Source organism: Callorhinus ursinus, unplaced genomic scaffold (genome assembly GCF_003265705.2).
Source record: "Callorhinus ursinus isolate GAN/ISIS: 27379988/994484 unplaced genomic scaffold, GSC_fseal_2.0 scaffold38, whole genome shotgun sequence".
Taxonomy (NCBI): Eukaryota; Metazoa; Chordata; class Mammalia; order Carnivora; family Otariidae; genus Callorhinus; species Callorhinus ursinus.
Genome location: NW_027397100.1, coordinates 9,697,792 through 9,715,438, shown reverse-complemented (window position 1 = coordinate 9,715,438; position 17,647 = coordinate 9,697,792). Strand labels below are relative to the sequence as shown.

Here is a 17,647-nt window from a genome sequence, read left to right as displayed (position 1 = left end):
AGTTTTCAGTTGTGAACAATTCTTTAATAACAGCATTGAGATACAATTTATATATCATAAAATTCACCCCTTTAAAATATACAATTCAGTGGTTTTTAGTATATTCACACAGTTGTGCAACCTTCATCACTACCTAATTTTAGAACATTTTCATCACACCAGAAAGAAACCTTGTACCCATGGAGTCATCATTCCCTACCCCTCTCTCCTGCGCCCTCCCACCTTAAGCAAACACTGATCTGCTTTCTTTATGGATTTTCCTATTCTAGACATTTCACATAAATGGAATCACACAATATATGTGGTCTTTTGTGGCTGGCTTCTTTCGTTTTGCATATTTTTGAGGTTTATCCATGTTATAAATTAGTATTCCGTTCCTTCTAATTGCTGAGTAAAATTCCATTGTATGGATATACTGTATTTTCCTTATCCGTTTGCCAGTTTTTTCCATTTTTTTGGCTATTAGGTATTCTTTGAAACATAAAAGTTTAATTTTAGTGAAGTCCAACTGTTTTTTTCTTTGACTGCTTGCGATTTTGGTGTCAGGTCTAAGAAACCATTGCCTAATCCAGGATCTTGAAGATTTACTCCTATTTGCTTCTAAGAGTTTTATAATTTTAGCTGTTACATTTATGTCTGTAATTTTTGTGTATGGTGTGAGGTGTATGGGTCAACTTTTAATCTTTTACATTTGGATATCCAGTTGTCCCAGTACCATTTGTTAGAGTAACTGTTCCTTCCCCATTGAATGGTTCAGGTCATGATCCCAGGGTCCTGGAATGGAGCCCCGCATCGGGCTCCCTGCTCAGCAGGGAGTTTGCTTCTCCCTCTGCCCCTCCCCCTGCTCCTCTCTCTCTCGCTCTCGCTAGCTCTCTCATATAAATCAATAAATAAATCTTAAAAAAAAAAAAAAGGAAATGCGAAATTGTTTTCTGAAGTGATTATACCAATTTATTATTTCCTCAGCACAGTGTGGATGTACCCAGTGCTCTACATCTTTGCTTACACTTAGTACATCAGGTTATTTTCAATCTACAAATATGAAACAGTGGTTATAATTTGCATTTCATTGTTACTAATGACACTCAGCATCTTTTCACATATTAGTCATTCATGGTTTCTTCCCCTGTGAAATTCCTGTTCATGTTTTTTCCCCATTTTTCTATTAAGTTGTCTGCCTTTTTCTTACTGCCTCATAGGTGATCTTTATATATCTGGATTCTAGAATTTTGTCAATTTTTATATATGGTAAATATCTTCTCCCAGTTTGTGACTTGTCTTTTCACTTTCTTTATGGCATCTTCTAAGTAAACAGATATTCTTAATTTTAATGTAAAATTTCCTTTTATGATTTTTTACTTTTTTATATCTAAAGAAATCCATCCTTCTCCAAAACTCAAAAAGATATTTTACTGTATTCTTGGGATACCTGGCTGGCTCAGTCAGTGGTACATGTGGCTCTTGATCTCAGAGTCCTGGGTTCAAGCCCCACATTGGGTATAGAGATTGCTTAAATAAATAAACTTTAAAAAAATAAAAAATATATGTGTGTGTGTGTGTGTATACACACACATACACACATTTTAAAGATTTTATTTTTTTATAAAGATTTTATTTATTTATTTGACAGAGAAGGACACAGCGAGAGAGGGAACACAAGCAGGGGGAGTGGGAGAGGGAGAAGCAGGCTTCCCGCTGAGCAGGGAGCCCGACGCGGGGCTCAATCCCAGGACCCTGGGACCATGACCTGAGCCGAAGGCAAACGCTTAACTGACTGAGCCACCCAGGCGCCCCTTTAAAGATTTTATTTTTAAATAATCTCTACACCCAACATGGGGCTCAAATTCACAACCCTGAGATGAAGAGTCACACGTTCCACCAACTGAACCAGCCGGGTGCTCCCCAAAAGATATATTACTGCTTTCTTGTAACAGTTTTCATCTTCCCCATATAAGTCTTCGATCCCTTAGAATTGATTTGTCTGCAGTGGAGTGAGATAAGGCTCTATGTTAATTTTTTCTTATTGGATAATGATGTATTAAAATGTTTGTCCTTGTTCTGTTAACATGCAGTACAACTCTGACAAATATCAGGTTTCCTGTATGTGTTGATCTGTTTCTGAGCTTTCTGTTTTGTTCATTAGTCTGTACCTAAGCTCACACTTTCTTCATTGTTATAACTGCATAAGGAATCTTGATAATAGGAAGGACAAGCTCCCCGTTCTTGAACAGTGTGTTGGCTAATCTTGGCTCTCTGCTTTCCCATATAAATTTCAGAATCAGCTTTTCAAATTCCAGGTTGAGATTTTGATTGGAATTATATTAAATCTGTAGATCAACTGGGGGTAAGATGACATCTTTATAAAATTAAGTCTTTGCTATCCAAGAACATGATTATGTATCTCCATTTAGGTCTTCTTTACTGTCCCCAATTAGATTTTGTATTTCCTCCATAAGATTTTGTCAAATTAGTATTTTCATTTTGCAGTGTTAATGTATTTTATTGTTAATGAAATGTTCTTGACCTTTATAGTGATGTTATATCTAGAAACCTTGTTATATTCTTACTATTTGTAAATAAAGAATTGCTTTTTCAGGGGCGCCTGGCTGGCTCAGTCCATAGAGCATGCAACTGTTGCTCTCTCAGGGTGTTGAGTTCAAGCTCCATGTTGGGTGTGGAGCCTACTCAAAAAAAAAAAGAGGAATTGCTTTTTCACATTGTACCATTGAGTATGATGTTTGCCATAGGTTTCTTGCAGATACTCTTTTTCTGGTTTAAGAAAATTGTTGAATTTAAAGGAACTTTTTTACTGTATCTGTTTAGATAATCATATGGTTTCACTTTCTTAATCTAATAATGTAAATTTTATTAAGAGATTTTCCTCCTTTCTTGACTTCTTTTTGGATTAACCACGTATTTCCACTTTTCTCCTGTTAGCTTATTATTCTTTCAGTAGTTACTCTGAAGATCACAACCTGCATCTGACTTTGTAAAGACTACCTTTACCACTTCACAGATGATGCAAGGACCTTAGAACACTTTTATTTCCTTCCTGACTTGTGTACTATTGCTGTGAAGTGTTACAGTTCTATAAATAGTCTAGCTGCTACAAGACTTTATTTCTGTTTTATGCAATCAATATTACAATGAAGATTTACTTAGCGTTACCTTTTTTTTTTTTTTTTAAACCTCTTCTGTTACTCTTCACTCCTTTATTTCTATGCTTCTACTTAGGGTCATTTTCATTCCTAAAGAACTAAAGCAAAGGGCACCTGGGTGGCTCAGTTGGTTAAGCATCCCACTCTTGATTTTGGCTCAGGCCATGATCTCGGGGTCCTGGGATAGAGCCCTACATCGGGCTCTGCACTCAGTTGGGAGTCGGCTTGAGGATTCTCTCTCCCTCTGCTCCTCCCCCCACTTGCATGCACTCTCTCAAATAATCTTTTTTATTTTTATTTTTTTAAGATTTATTTATTTGACAGAGAGCGAGAGCAGGAACACAAGCAGGGGGAGTGGGAGAGGGAGAAGCAGGCTCCCCGCTGAACAGAGAGCCCGATGTGGGACTGGATCCCCAGAGCCTGGGATCATGACCTGAGCCCGAAGGCAGACGCTTAACGACTGAGCCACTCAGGCGCCCCTCTCAAATAATCTTTTAAAAAATATTAAAAAACGAAAGCAAAAGCCTAAAGAACTCTGCTCAGTATTTAATGCAGTATTTGTCTTAAAATGTCTGTAATTGTCCCATCTTTTTTTCAGTAGTATTCCTGCTAAGAGTTGTAGGTTGGTATTGATCTTTCAATACTTTATGTCTTTGATTATGTTCTGATTCCCAGCTTTTCTCTTAGTCATCTGTCAGTCTTCGTGCTGCTCCGCTGAAGGATCATTTGTTTCCCCCTCTGCTTTGAAGATTTTCTCCTTGTGTTGTAGTTTTATCAGTTTTACTGTGATACCTGGGTGTGGTTTTCTTTTTATTTGCCCAGCTTGATGTTCACAGGGTTTCTTGAATCCTGGGCTTTCCTCACTTCCATCGGTTTCAGACAAGTCCTAGCCGTTATTTCCTCAGATTCTGCTCCATTTTATTTCTTCTCTCCTGGGGGTGCCAATGACACGTATGTCAGACGGCCGTGTTTTATATTTCTTCATCCTCTTTTCTGTATTTGCCCTTTCATTTTCCTGCTCAGGGCCTCAGTCTGGGTATTTCCTGCTGGATTATTTTATAGGTCAGCTGTAACTAATGTATTAAATCCATCTCTTTGCAGTCCTAGTTTCAGTTACTCTATTTTTTAATTCTAGAGCTTCCATTTGATTCTTTTTGATCGATTCTTGTTCTCTGCTAATGTTCTTCATCTTGCCACATATTTCCTTGGACATACTGGAGTTACTGGACAAGGGTGTTAAATAACTGAGTATCTACATCCCCTGTGAGTCTTTTTTCTGTTTTCTCTCTTTTGGTGTGCAGTCATTTGGGCCCTTGTGTGCTATGCTTGGTAATTTTTATTCAGAAACTATATATGAAAACAACTTGGCTCAGGATGATTTTCTGTTCTTCAAGAAAGGATTTACTTTTCCTTCTTGCAGGCAATCAGAGTAGGGCCAGATCAACTGAATCCAGTATGGGATTGAACTGTTTCAGAGCTGGGTGTTTTGAGACAGTCTGGTTCTACTTCCCCTCATCCTACTGTGCACTCTCCAGGGAATCCCAGAGAGAGCCTGCGGTATGCTCGAAGCCCCTCCTCCCTGGCAGACCCTGAACTCCAATTTTCATCTCCCACTCAAGACTACGGGAAGCATCGCTTGGCTTAATGCACTCTCCTGACTTCAAGTCCTCTCTCCCTGGGTAGTTCTGAATCCAGTTTTGTTTTCCCTATCCCTACGGAACTGCCTCAGGCTCTGCTCAGCTTCTCAGCCTCCTAAGCACCACCTTCGGTTCTCAGCCTCAGCATTGTGCTGCTTATAAACTGGGAGATGCCATAGGGTACGAGCAGTGCGGAATATCACACTCGCCTGAATATTGTTTCCCTTCTTGCTGGGGATCTTAGCCTCTCAGATTCTGGTTGCTTTGGTAATTTTTCGATGCCTTTAAATTTTCTGGGGTTTTGTTTTGGTTTGTGTTTGTTTTACTTAGTTTTTTCACTTGTTCCTTGGGGGAGGGTTTGGTTTGTCTCCTACTAACTAGTTTTTCACGGCCAGAATCAGAAGTCATTAGAATTTTCTAATGTTGGATCAGTCTTGTATTACCAGAGTAAACCCAGATGCATAATGATATATTATAGTATATTGCTGGGCTTGATTTGATAATATCTGACTTAATAATTTTGCCTTTGTTCATGAGAGTTGGCTGATAATTTTCCTTTCTCATGCTTGTCCTATTTTAGTATAAAGGTTATCTAGCTTCATAAAATGAGTTTGAGATGTTTCCTCTATTCGTATGCTTTTTTAAGAACAAAATTATCTTTTATTTCACTGTTTCTTAGAATTTTTAAAAAAATATCTTTTCCAGGGGCTTCTGGGTAGCTCAGTCAGTTAGGAGTCTGCCTTCAGCTCTAGTCATGATCCCAGGGTCCTGGATGGAGTCTAACGTCAGGCTCTCTGCTCAGCCGGGAACCTGCTTCTCCCTCTGCCTCTGCAGCTCCCCCTGCTTGTGCATGTGCTCTCTCTCTGTCAAATAAATAAAATGTTTAGAAATATATATATATATTGTCCAGGGGCACCTGGCTGGCTCAGTTGGTGGAATGTGCGGCTCTTAATCTTGGACTCATGAATTCAAGCCCCATGTTGCGTATAAAGATTACTTTAAAATCTTTTAAAAATATGTATCTTTTCTACTATGGTTATGTCATATGATTCTTTTTTCCGTTCATAATATTTTTTGTTTGCACCTGTCTCCTTTTTATTTTGATCAGTCTGGCAGGGTTTGTTAATTTTATTAATCCTCTATTATTATATGTTGGTTTATTTATCAAATTTCTCCTCTTTTTGGGCTCATTTATTGTTCCTTCACTAATGTCTTAAATTGGGTACAATTTTTTTCAGCCTGTCCTTTTTAAAAATATGTTTTGAAACCTCTGGATTTCCCTTTAAGTACTACTTTAGCCATATCTAACAAGTTAGGACATGTAATATTTCTAACTTCCACTGTGATTTCCTTGACCAGTGGGTTATTTAGAAGTTTATGTTTTTGTTTTTTAAATAAACTCTACACCCAATGTGGGGCTCAAAATCACGACCTCGAGATCGAGTCACACGCTCTACCAACTGAGCCAGCCAGGTGCCCCTATTTTTGTTTTTAAACATGAGAGTTTATATATGAGAACTTCGTTCCTTTTTTATGGCTGAGTAATAATTCCATTGTATGTACCATTTTATCCATTTATCTATTTTTTCTAAAGATTTTATTTATTGATTTATTTGAGAGAGAGAGCACGCACGAGAGGGGGGAGGGAGAAGCAGACTCCCTGCTGAGCAGGGAGCCTGATGCAGGGCTCGACCCTGGGACTCTGCAATCATAACCTGAGCCAAAAGCAGACGCTCAACCATCTGAGTCACCCAGGCGCCCCTCCATTCATCTACTGATGAGCCTTCCACCTTTGACTACCGTGGACATTACCACTATGACTATCAGCACACAGGTAACCTGTTTACTCTCTTTCCAATTCTTTGGGGGTATATACCTAGGAGTGGAATTTTTTAGTTATATGGTAATTGGATGTTTAACTTTTTGAGGAACTGCGAGACCGCAGCAGCTGTGCCATTTTACATTCCCACCAGTGAGGCACAAGGGTTCTAGTTTCCCCACATCTTTGCCAACTTTGGTTTTTTGGTTTTGGTTGTTTTATTAACAGCCATATGAATGGGTGTGAAATGGTATCTCGTGGTTTTGATTTGCAGCTCCCTAATGGCTGGCAATGTTGAGGAGAAGCTTACTGACCATTGGTGTTATCTCTGGAGAAATGTCTGTTCAGCTCCTTGCTCCTTTTTTAACTGGATTATCTTTCTGTTGTTGGGTTATAGGAGTTCTTTATATTGTCTGGATGTTAACCCTTTGTTAGATATGTAATTTGCAAGTAATTTTCCCATTATGTGGGTTGTCATTCCACTTTCTTCATAGCATCCTTTGATACATAAAAGTTTTGTTTTAGTGAAGCCAGATTTATCTTTTGTTGCCTGTGCTTTTCGGGTCTTAAACTACTGCCCAATCCCAGGTCATGAAGATTTACTGCTTTTATGTAAGAGTTTTATAGTTTTTGCTCTTAGATTGGTTCTTCAGGGTCCAACTTCATTCTTTTGCTTGTGGATAGTTTTTCCAGCACTCTGCGGAAGAGACTGTCTTTCCCCATCCACACTCATTCTGGAATGACAGAATACTACATGCAGAGAAACTCACTCAATACTTTTCCGTTGTTGTAGTTGAGAAATTTGCTGTTGAATTCATTTCTTTAGCAGAAAGATTGTTGTTAATCTTTCCTTGCCCTTTGGCTGCTTTTTAGGAGCTTCTCTGTGTCTTCCGTTTTATTGTCAGTGTGAATTTGCTTGGGATTCATTTGGCTTCCTGAATGCCAGGTGTCATTAGCCATTTCTGGAAAGTTCTATATCATGAGCTCTTTCTATGTGTCTTCTCTTCCATTCTCTCTGTTCTTTTCTTGTAGAGCTGACCGGTATACACGAAGGCCCACTCCCTTCAATATCTCTCAGCCCCTTTCTTTTTTGATCGTCTATTCTTTTTCATATTTAGTTGCTGCTTTTATTTCAAAAAATGAGGTGCCCAAGTGCAATCTTATGGTTGGGAATTCTCAGGAGAGACCTTCCCTTTTATTCCTACTCTACTCTAGACCAAATGTCTCTGCTACCTGCCTTGAGAAGGGGGTGGGGAGTGGCTCATTTTATTCCCCGCAACTTAGCTATGCATTTAAAAAGACGTCTTGTTTTGTTACCAAGCAGTTGAAGTGTTTCACACCAGGAGACTTTTCACTCCTCTTCTCGTCCTCGGGGCCTGGGGGTGGGCTTTATTCCACGATGGCCCTGGTTTCCGTGACGGTGATGGCCTGGCTTTTCTCTCATGCTAGTTCCAAGCTCCGTTGTCTCTCCCGCTTCTCAGGGCACCTCCATCCTGGCCTTGAACGACCGCTTGACATATTCATGGCTTTTCATTTTCTAGCAACAACTTTCTGGGGAATGTTCACGTGCCATTTGCTGTTCCTGTCATCTGTGTAGTTCCTTTTTACTTTTTCTGAATGAGGCAGAATTCTTCCTTGATGAGTGCGTGTGAAGTAGATCACTGTGAGAGAGGGGCCAGGCCTGCGTCCCAGGAGGACAGGAGTTCCTAAGACACAGGGACAGGGGCTGTGTTCCGCCTTGTCCTCTCCCCCGTTACGATGCCAAGGCCCCTACCCCCTGGTGTTGAACCAGGTTCAGGAAAGCTCTTGCTCCAGTCCGCACCCCCTTTTCATTTCAAATACGAGAGGACTAGCTTCTCCCATCAAGGCATGCTGCTTTGGAGAACTCGAAACTGCCACCTCAATCCAGACTTGCAGCCCACGTCACGCCCAGTGCTGCCGAGTTCTGTCACAGGAGAGTTCGATGTCGATTTCTTCTTTACTCTGTTTTGCTTCGCAGTGATTGTGCGGCGGCTGAGAAATAGCACTGTCTTCATGCTACAACTACTAAAAGGTCAACCTTACGTTCCTGGGCTGAGCCCTTCACGGCTAACTCGCCCGTTGGAGTCTATTTGCTTATATTTTACAAGCAAATGGACTCCGAGACTTTTCCATTTATGTTCAGAATGAAGGTGGTCTATTCTTGGCATGTCTTACCTGTTCTCAAGGCTCCTGAAATGAGCGGTGTCATGTCCTATGTTTATGGACTCTCTGGAACAGTCTGAGTATATAATACCAGGATTTTCTGTTCCTTGAGATTTTATCAAACGTCACCTGTAAAACTACATAGTTTAGCTTGGTTCCTTTTTCTGGGAAGATTTTTAACTTCTGCTTCAGTTTTTTAAAAACAGCTTTGGTCTAATAAGATTTTCTGTTTCTTCTTGACTCTATGATAATTCATGTTTTCCTGGAAATTTTTTCCATTTAAACTCAATTTTCAAATCTATTGCCATAAAATATCCGTAGGAACTAGGGCATGGGGCTCACTTTATCTGTAGTGTTTGCATTTTTCACGAGAGCAGATTAAAGTGGGTGTAAAATGAAGACCAGGTGCCATGCACCCAAATGATGACTGGTAACCTGGGGGGGTGGGGGATAAAAATCCCCGATCCTGCCTCCTACCCCAACAAACCCTGTGGTCTGCTCAGTCTCTCTCTCTTTTCTCTTTCTCAGTCTTAGGAAAAGTCCTCAGTGCTGTGGGCAGTGCCCAGCTACTGATGTCCCAGAAATTCCAGCAGTTCCGGGGCCTCTGTGAGCAAAACCTGGTGAGTGTGATTCTTCTTCCCCCACTGCGGGGCCTCCAGCCTTTGCTGGAATTAGCCCAAGCCTCTGTGCCCTCCTCCCTAACATGGAGAAGGTGCTGGTGACACATGTCCGTGCCTTGCATGAGGAGAGGGTCTTCCAAATTTCTAATGCGTCTTCAGATAGAAAAGCAAAGCCTTTGTGAAAAAAATCAGCACTGATTTGTGTTAAACGTGCTCTAAGACGACAGGTAAGGGCTGAAGACATACCACCCCTGGCTTGCTGGGTTTCCTTTCCCTCTCTTTCAACCTTCCCTGTCAGGAGGGCGGCGTTTCCTGTGGAAGCCTCGCCTCACTCCACCTGGCCAGGGGCAGTGTGCTCCTAGGGCCAGAGGACAAGGGCGAGTGTTTGTCTCCAGGACCTGCAGGGGTGTAGCATTGGCTGGGGCAGTCACCATGAGCAGTGTGTTGTTGGAGAACAGACTAGGGGGACAGAACAGAAACCCCATGGATTCTGTAATCCTACCCACGTGGCAGGGATCCTGGCTCCTCCCCGTCTTACTGAGCTCACGGCCAGGAACTTCTGTACAATGAGACCAGCTCTTGGCCTGGCATACAGTAGGAGCCTGAGGGCCTTCCTCCCCGTAGCCCTACAGCGGTGGTCAAGGCCTCAGTCCCGTGTATGTGCAGGGCCTGCTCTCACGATGGGACTGTCTCTTTCTCCCAACGATCTGCCCCATCAGGGCTGGCAGTGAGCAGGAACTGGCTTTCATTCCCTTCTACAGATCCTGATGCTGGGAATGGGGGAGCAAGACGAGGCCTCCAGAGACCCTAACCAAGGCCGGCCGGGCCACAAGGCCATAGTTGGGGTGGGGTGCAGGACGAGCGTCTACCTCGCTCGCCCCACTGATCCCCATCTCCCCCCGCCCCCCACAGAACCCTGAAGCCAACCCACGTCCGACAGCCCAGGACCTGGCCGGGTTCTGGGATCTGCTACAGCTGTCCATCGAGGACATCAGCATGAAGTTTGATGAACTCTACCACCTCAAGGCCAACAGCTGGCAGCTGGTGGAAACCCCCGAGAAGAGGAAGGTGAGCATGGAGCAGTGCGGAGGGGAAGTCCAGGGACAAATTCCTGGTCGGCACTAACGCTGCCCACATCGGTCAGTGCTGCTTGGCTCCCTTCTCCGTGTGTCGTTTTTGAGCTGGGGGCTCACGTCCATCAGTGCGCGGGGTCCATGCTCGGCTCTCGTCCAGCATGCCGCTCGCTCTGTGTCGTCCAGGCTGCCCCCCGAAGCATGCCATCCCGCCCTGCATGTTCAGAAAGGGGGCTCCTAGGAGACAGGTGCCCACAGCCCTGAGCCCAGACAGACACGTGGCTGTCAGAACTCTGGAGGCAGAAGATCAGTCCTCCTGGGGCCAGCCTCTTCCGTGAGGCGCGGGCTTCCTTCCGTAAAACCGTGGCACCCAAGGACCCCTGTGGTTCTTGGGTACTGTTCTGACCCCCCCCCCCCCCCCCCCCCCCCCCCCCCGGGGAAGAGCCTGTGACATGTGGCCTGGGGGCCCGAGGCCCTGAACTGAAATCCCAGCTCAGGCTGTGTGACTCAGGCTCCCCGTGGTTCAAAGCAGGGGTGGGAAAGGTGCTCTGTCCGTCCCTTCCTGCTAGAACATTCTAGGATCCTAAGCTTGCTTTTTGCTCCTATGCCTTGTGCTGTTCCCACTATCATCGCTTCTTGGGGCTTTCTGAGTCCACGTGTGTGTTGCGTGTGCCCGACGTGGGGAGGCTGGGGCGGAGGCTGCGGCTGCCAACATCGAGCGGGAGGGAGCGCCCCACAAAAGGTGCACCTTTATTTTATTTTTCTCCCCTCCTCACTGTCTCACTAAAGGAAGAGAAGAAACCACCCCCTCCGGTCCCAAAGAAGCCAGCTAAACCCAAGCCGGCAGGGAGCCGCGACAAGGCCTCGGACGCCGGGGACAGGCAGCGTCAGGAAGCCCGCAAGAGACTCCTGGCGGCCAAGCGGGCGGCCTCCGTGCGGCAGAACTCAGCCACCGAGAGTGCGGACAGCATCGAGATTTACGTCCCTGAGGCCCAGACCCGACTCTGAGACCAGGAAGCAAACAATTTTAAGTCATTAAAAACAACACCCACCACCCACACAAACTAAATGTGAACGGAACACCATTTTCTCAACCTTTAAGATGGTTATTCTGTCCAGAGACCCTGAGCCAACTTTCAAATTGACGCATACAAAGGGCTCACAATTTGGCTTTTTTGGGTCCCTCCCAGCTTTAGGTTATGAAGACTTCATACAAACAAACTCTCAAACGTTTTCTCCGTTTTCTCCCCTCCGGCTGGCCGCGGTGGGCTAGGTAGACGGACCTCGGCCCCGCCCGGCCCAGCCTCCAGACCGCGGTCTTTTTACTTGTTCTGTCTCACGAGAACTCGCACTAGCTTGTTTACAAGACGAGGACGGTCCGAGGACAGCCTTGGGCCCCTGCCCCGCCCTTCCTCCTCCCGCTGCCCCGCTCTAACCTGGCAGTTTCCGTTCCTCGGCTCCTCTCCCCGCAGCGCTCACCAGGCCGCCGTGGTGGCGGCCGGCTTGCCCTCGGCCCCGCGCCCCTCATGCTCACGCGCACCCGCAGGCGCGGGCCAGCAGCGGCGGCCGGCCCCCCGGGGGGAGGGGGAGGGGAGGGCCGGCCTCTCCGAGAAGGGGGAGGGTTCGAGGCTGCGGGTGGGGGGGGGGGGGGGGGACGGACGACGACAATGAGATAAAAGCCACCATTACCACACTCCAGCCTCCCGCCTCTTTCTTCTCTCCAGCCCCCCCTCCTTCCTTCGGTAAAACGTTTGACTCAGAGTGACTTGCAGGGGACACTCGAGAGAGGGACCCCATTTCCCAGGGGTCGTCTGTCCCTGGCCGAGCCTGTGTCCAGCACCCGAGGGGCGGGCGGCTGTGTCTGTACGTACGTGTACATATGCACATAGACCTTAGAGTGTATATTTAACGGACGCCGATCTGCTCACCCATGCCCCCCAGCGCCGCCGCTGGCTCTCGGGGCACCTGGCAGGAGGCGGGTGTGTGAATAGCATATATTTTTACATGTACTATATCTAGGTGTGTGTACAAGTGTGTGTAAAAATATATACCTTGTGTGTAAGCGGCCTTTTTTTTGGTCTCCCACCTGCCCCCTGCCGTGGGCCCATCTGCCCCGCCTCTTTTTTTTTTTCTTTTTAACCCCAATCATCCTTCTCTCTCCCGCCCCCCCCCCCGCCCCCCACAGTCCCACTCCCGGGGTGGCATGAGCCCTGAGCTGCAGTGGCCCGGGCTTGCAGGGTGGGGGTGGGCAGGGGGAGGGGGAGGCCCAGCGCAGAGGGCTGCTCTCAACCGCAGAGACCACAATGGCATTGGAGACGTCCTCGCGTCCGACACTCGCTGCAGGGGCCCCGGGTGAATGGAGGGCCTGCTCTGGGGCCCCATTCCAGCTTGGCCGCCGTCTGTGACCTTGGGCAAGTCACTTGACCTCTGTGTGCCTCAACTTCCTCCTCTGTAAAATGGGGACAGTCCCTGCCCCTCCCTACCTCACAGGCATGTTGTGAGAATAAATGAGGTAACGTGTACCAAGGGCTCATGGTGTTCTTGCAGCGGGACGGGCCAGGCTGGGGAGAGGTGGGCGGACACCCCGGGAGACTGAGCCAGACCCCCTGCCACATGGCAGCTCTTCGGAGACAGGGTGACTTGCGTGTAAACTGTCATTCCAGCTCTGGCACAACCCGGCTCGTGACCCTGGGCAAGAAAGCAGCCCCTGGCTCCCTGACCTCAAAAATGAGTAACATCCACCTTAACCTGCCTCCTGTGAGAAACAGACACTTAATTCATAGTTGCTCTATGGAAGCCAAGCTAGGCTGCCCTGGCCCTCACCCCAGACCCCAGGACTGGAACTCTGTCCCCCCAGCAGCTGCCTCCGCCTGACAGTCGTTCACAGAACCACACTCTGGTGGAGGAGAGAGACCGTGAACGAGGCCTACCTGAGTTCAAGTCTACCACGGGCGGCAGAAGACAAGATGCAGCACCAGGAGGCTGCAAGAAGCTGTGATGGCAGCATCACACGCAGCCTGGGCAGGAGCACTCTGCTCCATTCCAGAAGCACGGCGGGTATTAACCTGCTCTGGGGGACGGCAAGCCCGGGGAGAGTGCGTTCTAGGCAGAAGGACGTTCAGCGCCAATGCCCGGTGGTACGAACCTGCCTTTCAAAGTTCTTGGGCCAAGCTGAGCTGCAGACACCTGGTCTCCTCCCTCGGCCCCACCCAGCTAAGATGCAGTGACCTCGGGCTCAGGGGGTGCACAGAACCGCCTCCTAGGAGCTTTGTTCAGGCTGCCCCCCCCGGGGGCCCCTCCTGAGCTCGGCTCCTCCCGCGGGCCAGACCCCCTGCGCTCAGAGCAGCGTGCCCTCCTCTCTGGATCGTGTTAGTGGTGGCTGAGCACCCGCTGACCACAGGTGGCTCCGATGACCTGCCGGGGCTGGCACTCCCTGGACCTAGCCCTGCCCCGAGACCTGGCGGGGCGGGGGAGGGGGGATGACTAGAAGAGTAGGTGAAGAGGTTTCAGGTTGCCGTGGGCACTGAGCCAGACACTCAGAGGTGAGTGAACGCCGGAGGGGGCCAGACTGGACTTGAGGGCCACCGGCCAGCTAGCAGCCCAGCTCTACTCCTGACAGCCTCAAGGGAAAAGGGGGGACCCTTACCCCTCAGGGCCTCAGTGTTTCTGCTACAGCAGGCCAGGGGCCTTGACAGTTGGGTCAGGGTCTCTGGCAGGGATCCTGCACTCCCTGCAGCAGAGCACCACGATGTGCAGAATTGGGGCCTCCACTCCCCGCCCTACTGACGCCACAGTGAAGGAACCCCCCCAACAGCTGAGAGAACAAGATAATGAACACCAGGTCCTTTACCCAGAATCACCAACCATCAACACTGTGCCATGTTTGTACCAACCCTCACTTGCCCCACCTAACCCGGAGGCATTCGAAAGCTAGCTGCAGACACCATACTTCAGCCCCAAACACACCAGGCAACGCCTGAGAATAAGGACCTTCCTGCACGACCACAATACCATTGTCACCCTCTAATTTAAAAAAAGACTGGTCTACGAGCCTCCCCCCATTACCCAGGAGAGTGCCCAGTGCCCAGACTTGAGTATGAAAGCACAGCCACGCTCCAAACACCCCAGTAATGTCCTCTCTGGCTCTTCCTTTGTACCCACCCAGGATCCACTTAGGGATCATTCACTGCTTTCAGTCATCACGTCTCTTTAGTCTCACTGAACCAGACCTGACATTCATGACATGACATCTTTTAAGTATCCAAGCATCTTGCAGAGGGTTGCATGATCTGGACTTACATATTCTCGTGACTAGATTCGGATTAAACAGTATGAACCAGAATATGACTAAGATAATAAATATCCCATTCCCTGTACTTACAGGGAGGCATTTGTCTGTTTAGGAAAAGACCGACAGCAGCTTCCCAGGGAAGCTGCATTTCCAAAGCGCAGTCCTGGAGGGACAGAAAGGGTCAGGAGGGAGAGGCTGCAGGCTGCGGGGTGCTGGCGAAGAGGCAGAGGGAGACGGAGCCTGTGCGCTGACCCTGGGTCCCCGAGAACCAGCCTCAGGGCGGCACATCCTAGAGCAGGAGGCCCAGGGTCCCGAGTTCCCAAGCCTGGCGTCTCCCCCACCCTGTGGCCTGAGCAGAGAGAGAAGGCGGGGCTGCAGCCAGGAGCAGCACTGGGTTCAGAGGCCTTCTGGCCAGGACGGTAGGACAAAGCCATCACCAGGCGGCCTGCCAGCCAGGAACCACGTAGATGCCGGCACAGCTAAGTGCTCTGGAGGATCCCCAGCCCAACTGAGAAGCTGTTGCTGCCACCATCGCTGCAGTGGAGTTTCTTTTCTCTTTTTTTTAAGATTTTACTCATTTATTTGAGGGAAAGAGAGCAAGTGAGCAAGAGCACAAGCAGGATGAAGGGCAGAGGGAGAAGCAGGCTCCCCACTGAGCAGGGAGCCCCAGTGTGGGGCTCGATCCTGGGACTCCGGGGTTGTGACCTGAGTCAAAGGCAGTTGCTTAACCCCGAGCCACCCAGGCGTCCCTGGAGTGGAGTTTCTAAGAGAAACACAGAATGAAGTTGTGGCTCCTGCGCTTTGGGGAATCTGGCTGATCTGAAAAAGCAGTGTGGCAACTGCTAATGCCAGAGGGTCTTTACTGCAGTCTCGCCTCCACTGGCTCCAGAAGTCACCCTCCGCTCAGGAGCCTTTGCAGCCTGCCCAGGGCCAGCAGGAGAAAACCCAGCTTCCTCCCCTTGGCCTGAGAGGCCCCTGCCCCGCTTTCCAGCTACAGCTCCCGTGGGATCCCCTTCCGTGCTCTGTCCTCCAGCCTCACCTCAGGCCTTGCACGGGGAGCCCCACCAATGCAGTTAACGTTACCCCAGCTGGCAGTTCCTCGGGGAAACCCTCCGGAAGTACCTGGGCCAGGCCAGGCTGGTGCAAAACCCCTGCTCTGGCCTTGGAGCATGAGAGCCACTTGGCTTGTCTTTCTTTGTTGCGGTCGCTGATGTGAGGATACCCCTATCCATGTGATTATGAGTACCTGTCTCCACTAGGAGACGGTGGGCTCCCAGAGGGCAGGAAGCGAGTTTGTTCACCAGCCTCAGTGCCTAGCACAGACGAGAGCTTCAAGACCGTTATTTCCTGGCTAGCTCAGCCGGTGGAGCATGCGACTCTTGATCTTGGGGTGGTAAGTTCGAGCCCCACATTAGGTGTAGAGATTACATAAAAATAAAATATTTAGGGGAGAAAAAAGGAACTACTATTTCCTAAACGAGTGAGCTTGTTGCGGGGAGGAGGGGTGGGACTTTAGAGAAGACTCTGAAGGATGAGCAGTTCTCCAAGCTGAGGCAGAGAGAGGCCAGCACACAGGCAGAAGTGTGAGGCTGCTGGGGCGCAGGAAGGGCCTCAAATGCCAGGTTTAGTAGTAAGGGCTTTGAATGGAGCAGAACCCAGCTTCCCATGAGACGGGCCCCCAGTCCCAGCTTCCAGGGGGGGCGTGGTCCCCTAGTGACCCACCCAGCATCGGGGTTTAATCTCTGGCACATGTGTGCAGAGTCCAAACCCGGTGACGCCCTGTGACCAACAGGGAACGTGGGCCCTGGGCAAGCGGGGGGGGAGGCTCAACTGCTAATGCCTCTAACCTTCTGGGGACTGACAGATGACCCCCACATCTGAATCTGCAACCCAAATTTCCACTCACATCTCTACTTGGATGGCGAACAGGTGCTCCCAAAATGAACATGTCCAGCAACCAGGAGAAGTAAAAGGAAGTGAGAAGGGCCAGAAAGTGACCACTGAGCAGCTGTCACAAAATTGAATACCAGTGGGTGTTACAAGTCGTGGGTGGAAGTTTGCTGAGGGACAGAATATTCGGTCTCAAAGGAGCAGCCCACAAATTACTTACTCATGAACATACTGATTACAAAAGGGAAAAATGTAACTTTCTGATGGATAACCCAGCAGACACTACCTCAGCAAGATGGCTGAAGTTATTCTTGCCAGTGTTGGGAAAAATTAACATCCTACGTCTCCTGTTGAGATACACTGAGAAGGGCGCAACATCATTTCTGTGATATTCCTGTCAAAAATCCATCACTTGAGGGGCGCCTGGGTGGCTCAGCTGGTTGAGCATCGGACTCTTGATTTCAGCTCAGGTCATGCTATCAGGGTCGTGAGATCGAGCCCAGCGTTGGGCTCTGTGCTCAGAGGGGAGTCTGCTGGAGATTCTCTCTCTCTCCCTCTCCCTCTGCCCCTCCCCCTGCTCATGAGTGCATGTGTGCACACACACACTCTCTCTCTCTCTCAAATAAATAATCTTTAAAAAAAAAAAATCTGTAACTTGAAGCTAATCATGAGGGAGCACCATGTAACTGGCCCGGACTCTCCAGAAGTGCCAATGTCTTGAAAAACAAAAGCTAAGGAACATATTAAAAGAGATTAAAGAGGGGCACCTGAGTGGCTCAGATGGCTGAGTGTCTGCCTTTGGCTCAGGTCACGATCTCCAGGTCGTGGGATGCAGCCCCACGTCTGGCTCCCAGCTCAGTGGGGAGTCTGCTTCTCCCTCTCCCTCTCTCCCCCTGCTTGTGTCTTCTGTCTCTCCCTCTCTCGAATAAATAAAAAAATCTTTAAAATAAAAAAAAGATGTTAAAGACATCTCAA

The 17,647-nt window shown here is 48.2% G+C and overlaps 1 protein-coding gene across 5 annotated transcripts in view; it reads left to right on the top strand.

The window, feature by feature from the left end:
• DLGAP4 (DLG associated protein 4) overlaps positions 1-13,013 on the top strand; it is a 191,752-nt gene extending 178,739 nt beyond the window's left edge. For all 5 annotated transcript variants that reach the window (XM_073880471.1, XM_025875760.2, XM_025876709.2 and 2 more), the window contains 3 exons: positions 9,327-9,418; positions 10,331-10,486; positions 11,281-13,013. In XM_073880471.1, the coding sequence (XP_073736572.1) occupies positions 9,327-9,418; positions 10,331-10,486; positions 11,281-11,499 (467 nt within the window). In that variant the 3' untranslated portion in view covers positions 11,500-13,013. The remainder of the gene's footprint in view (positions 1-9,326; positions 9,419-10,330; positions 10,487-11,280) is intronic.
• Positions 13,014-17,647: the final 4,634 nt, after the last annotated feature.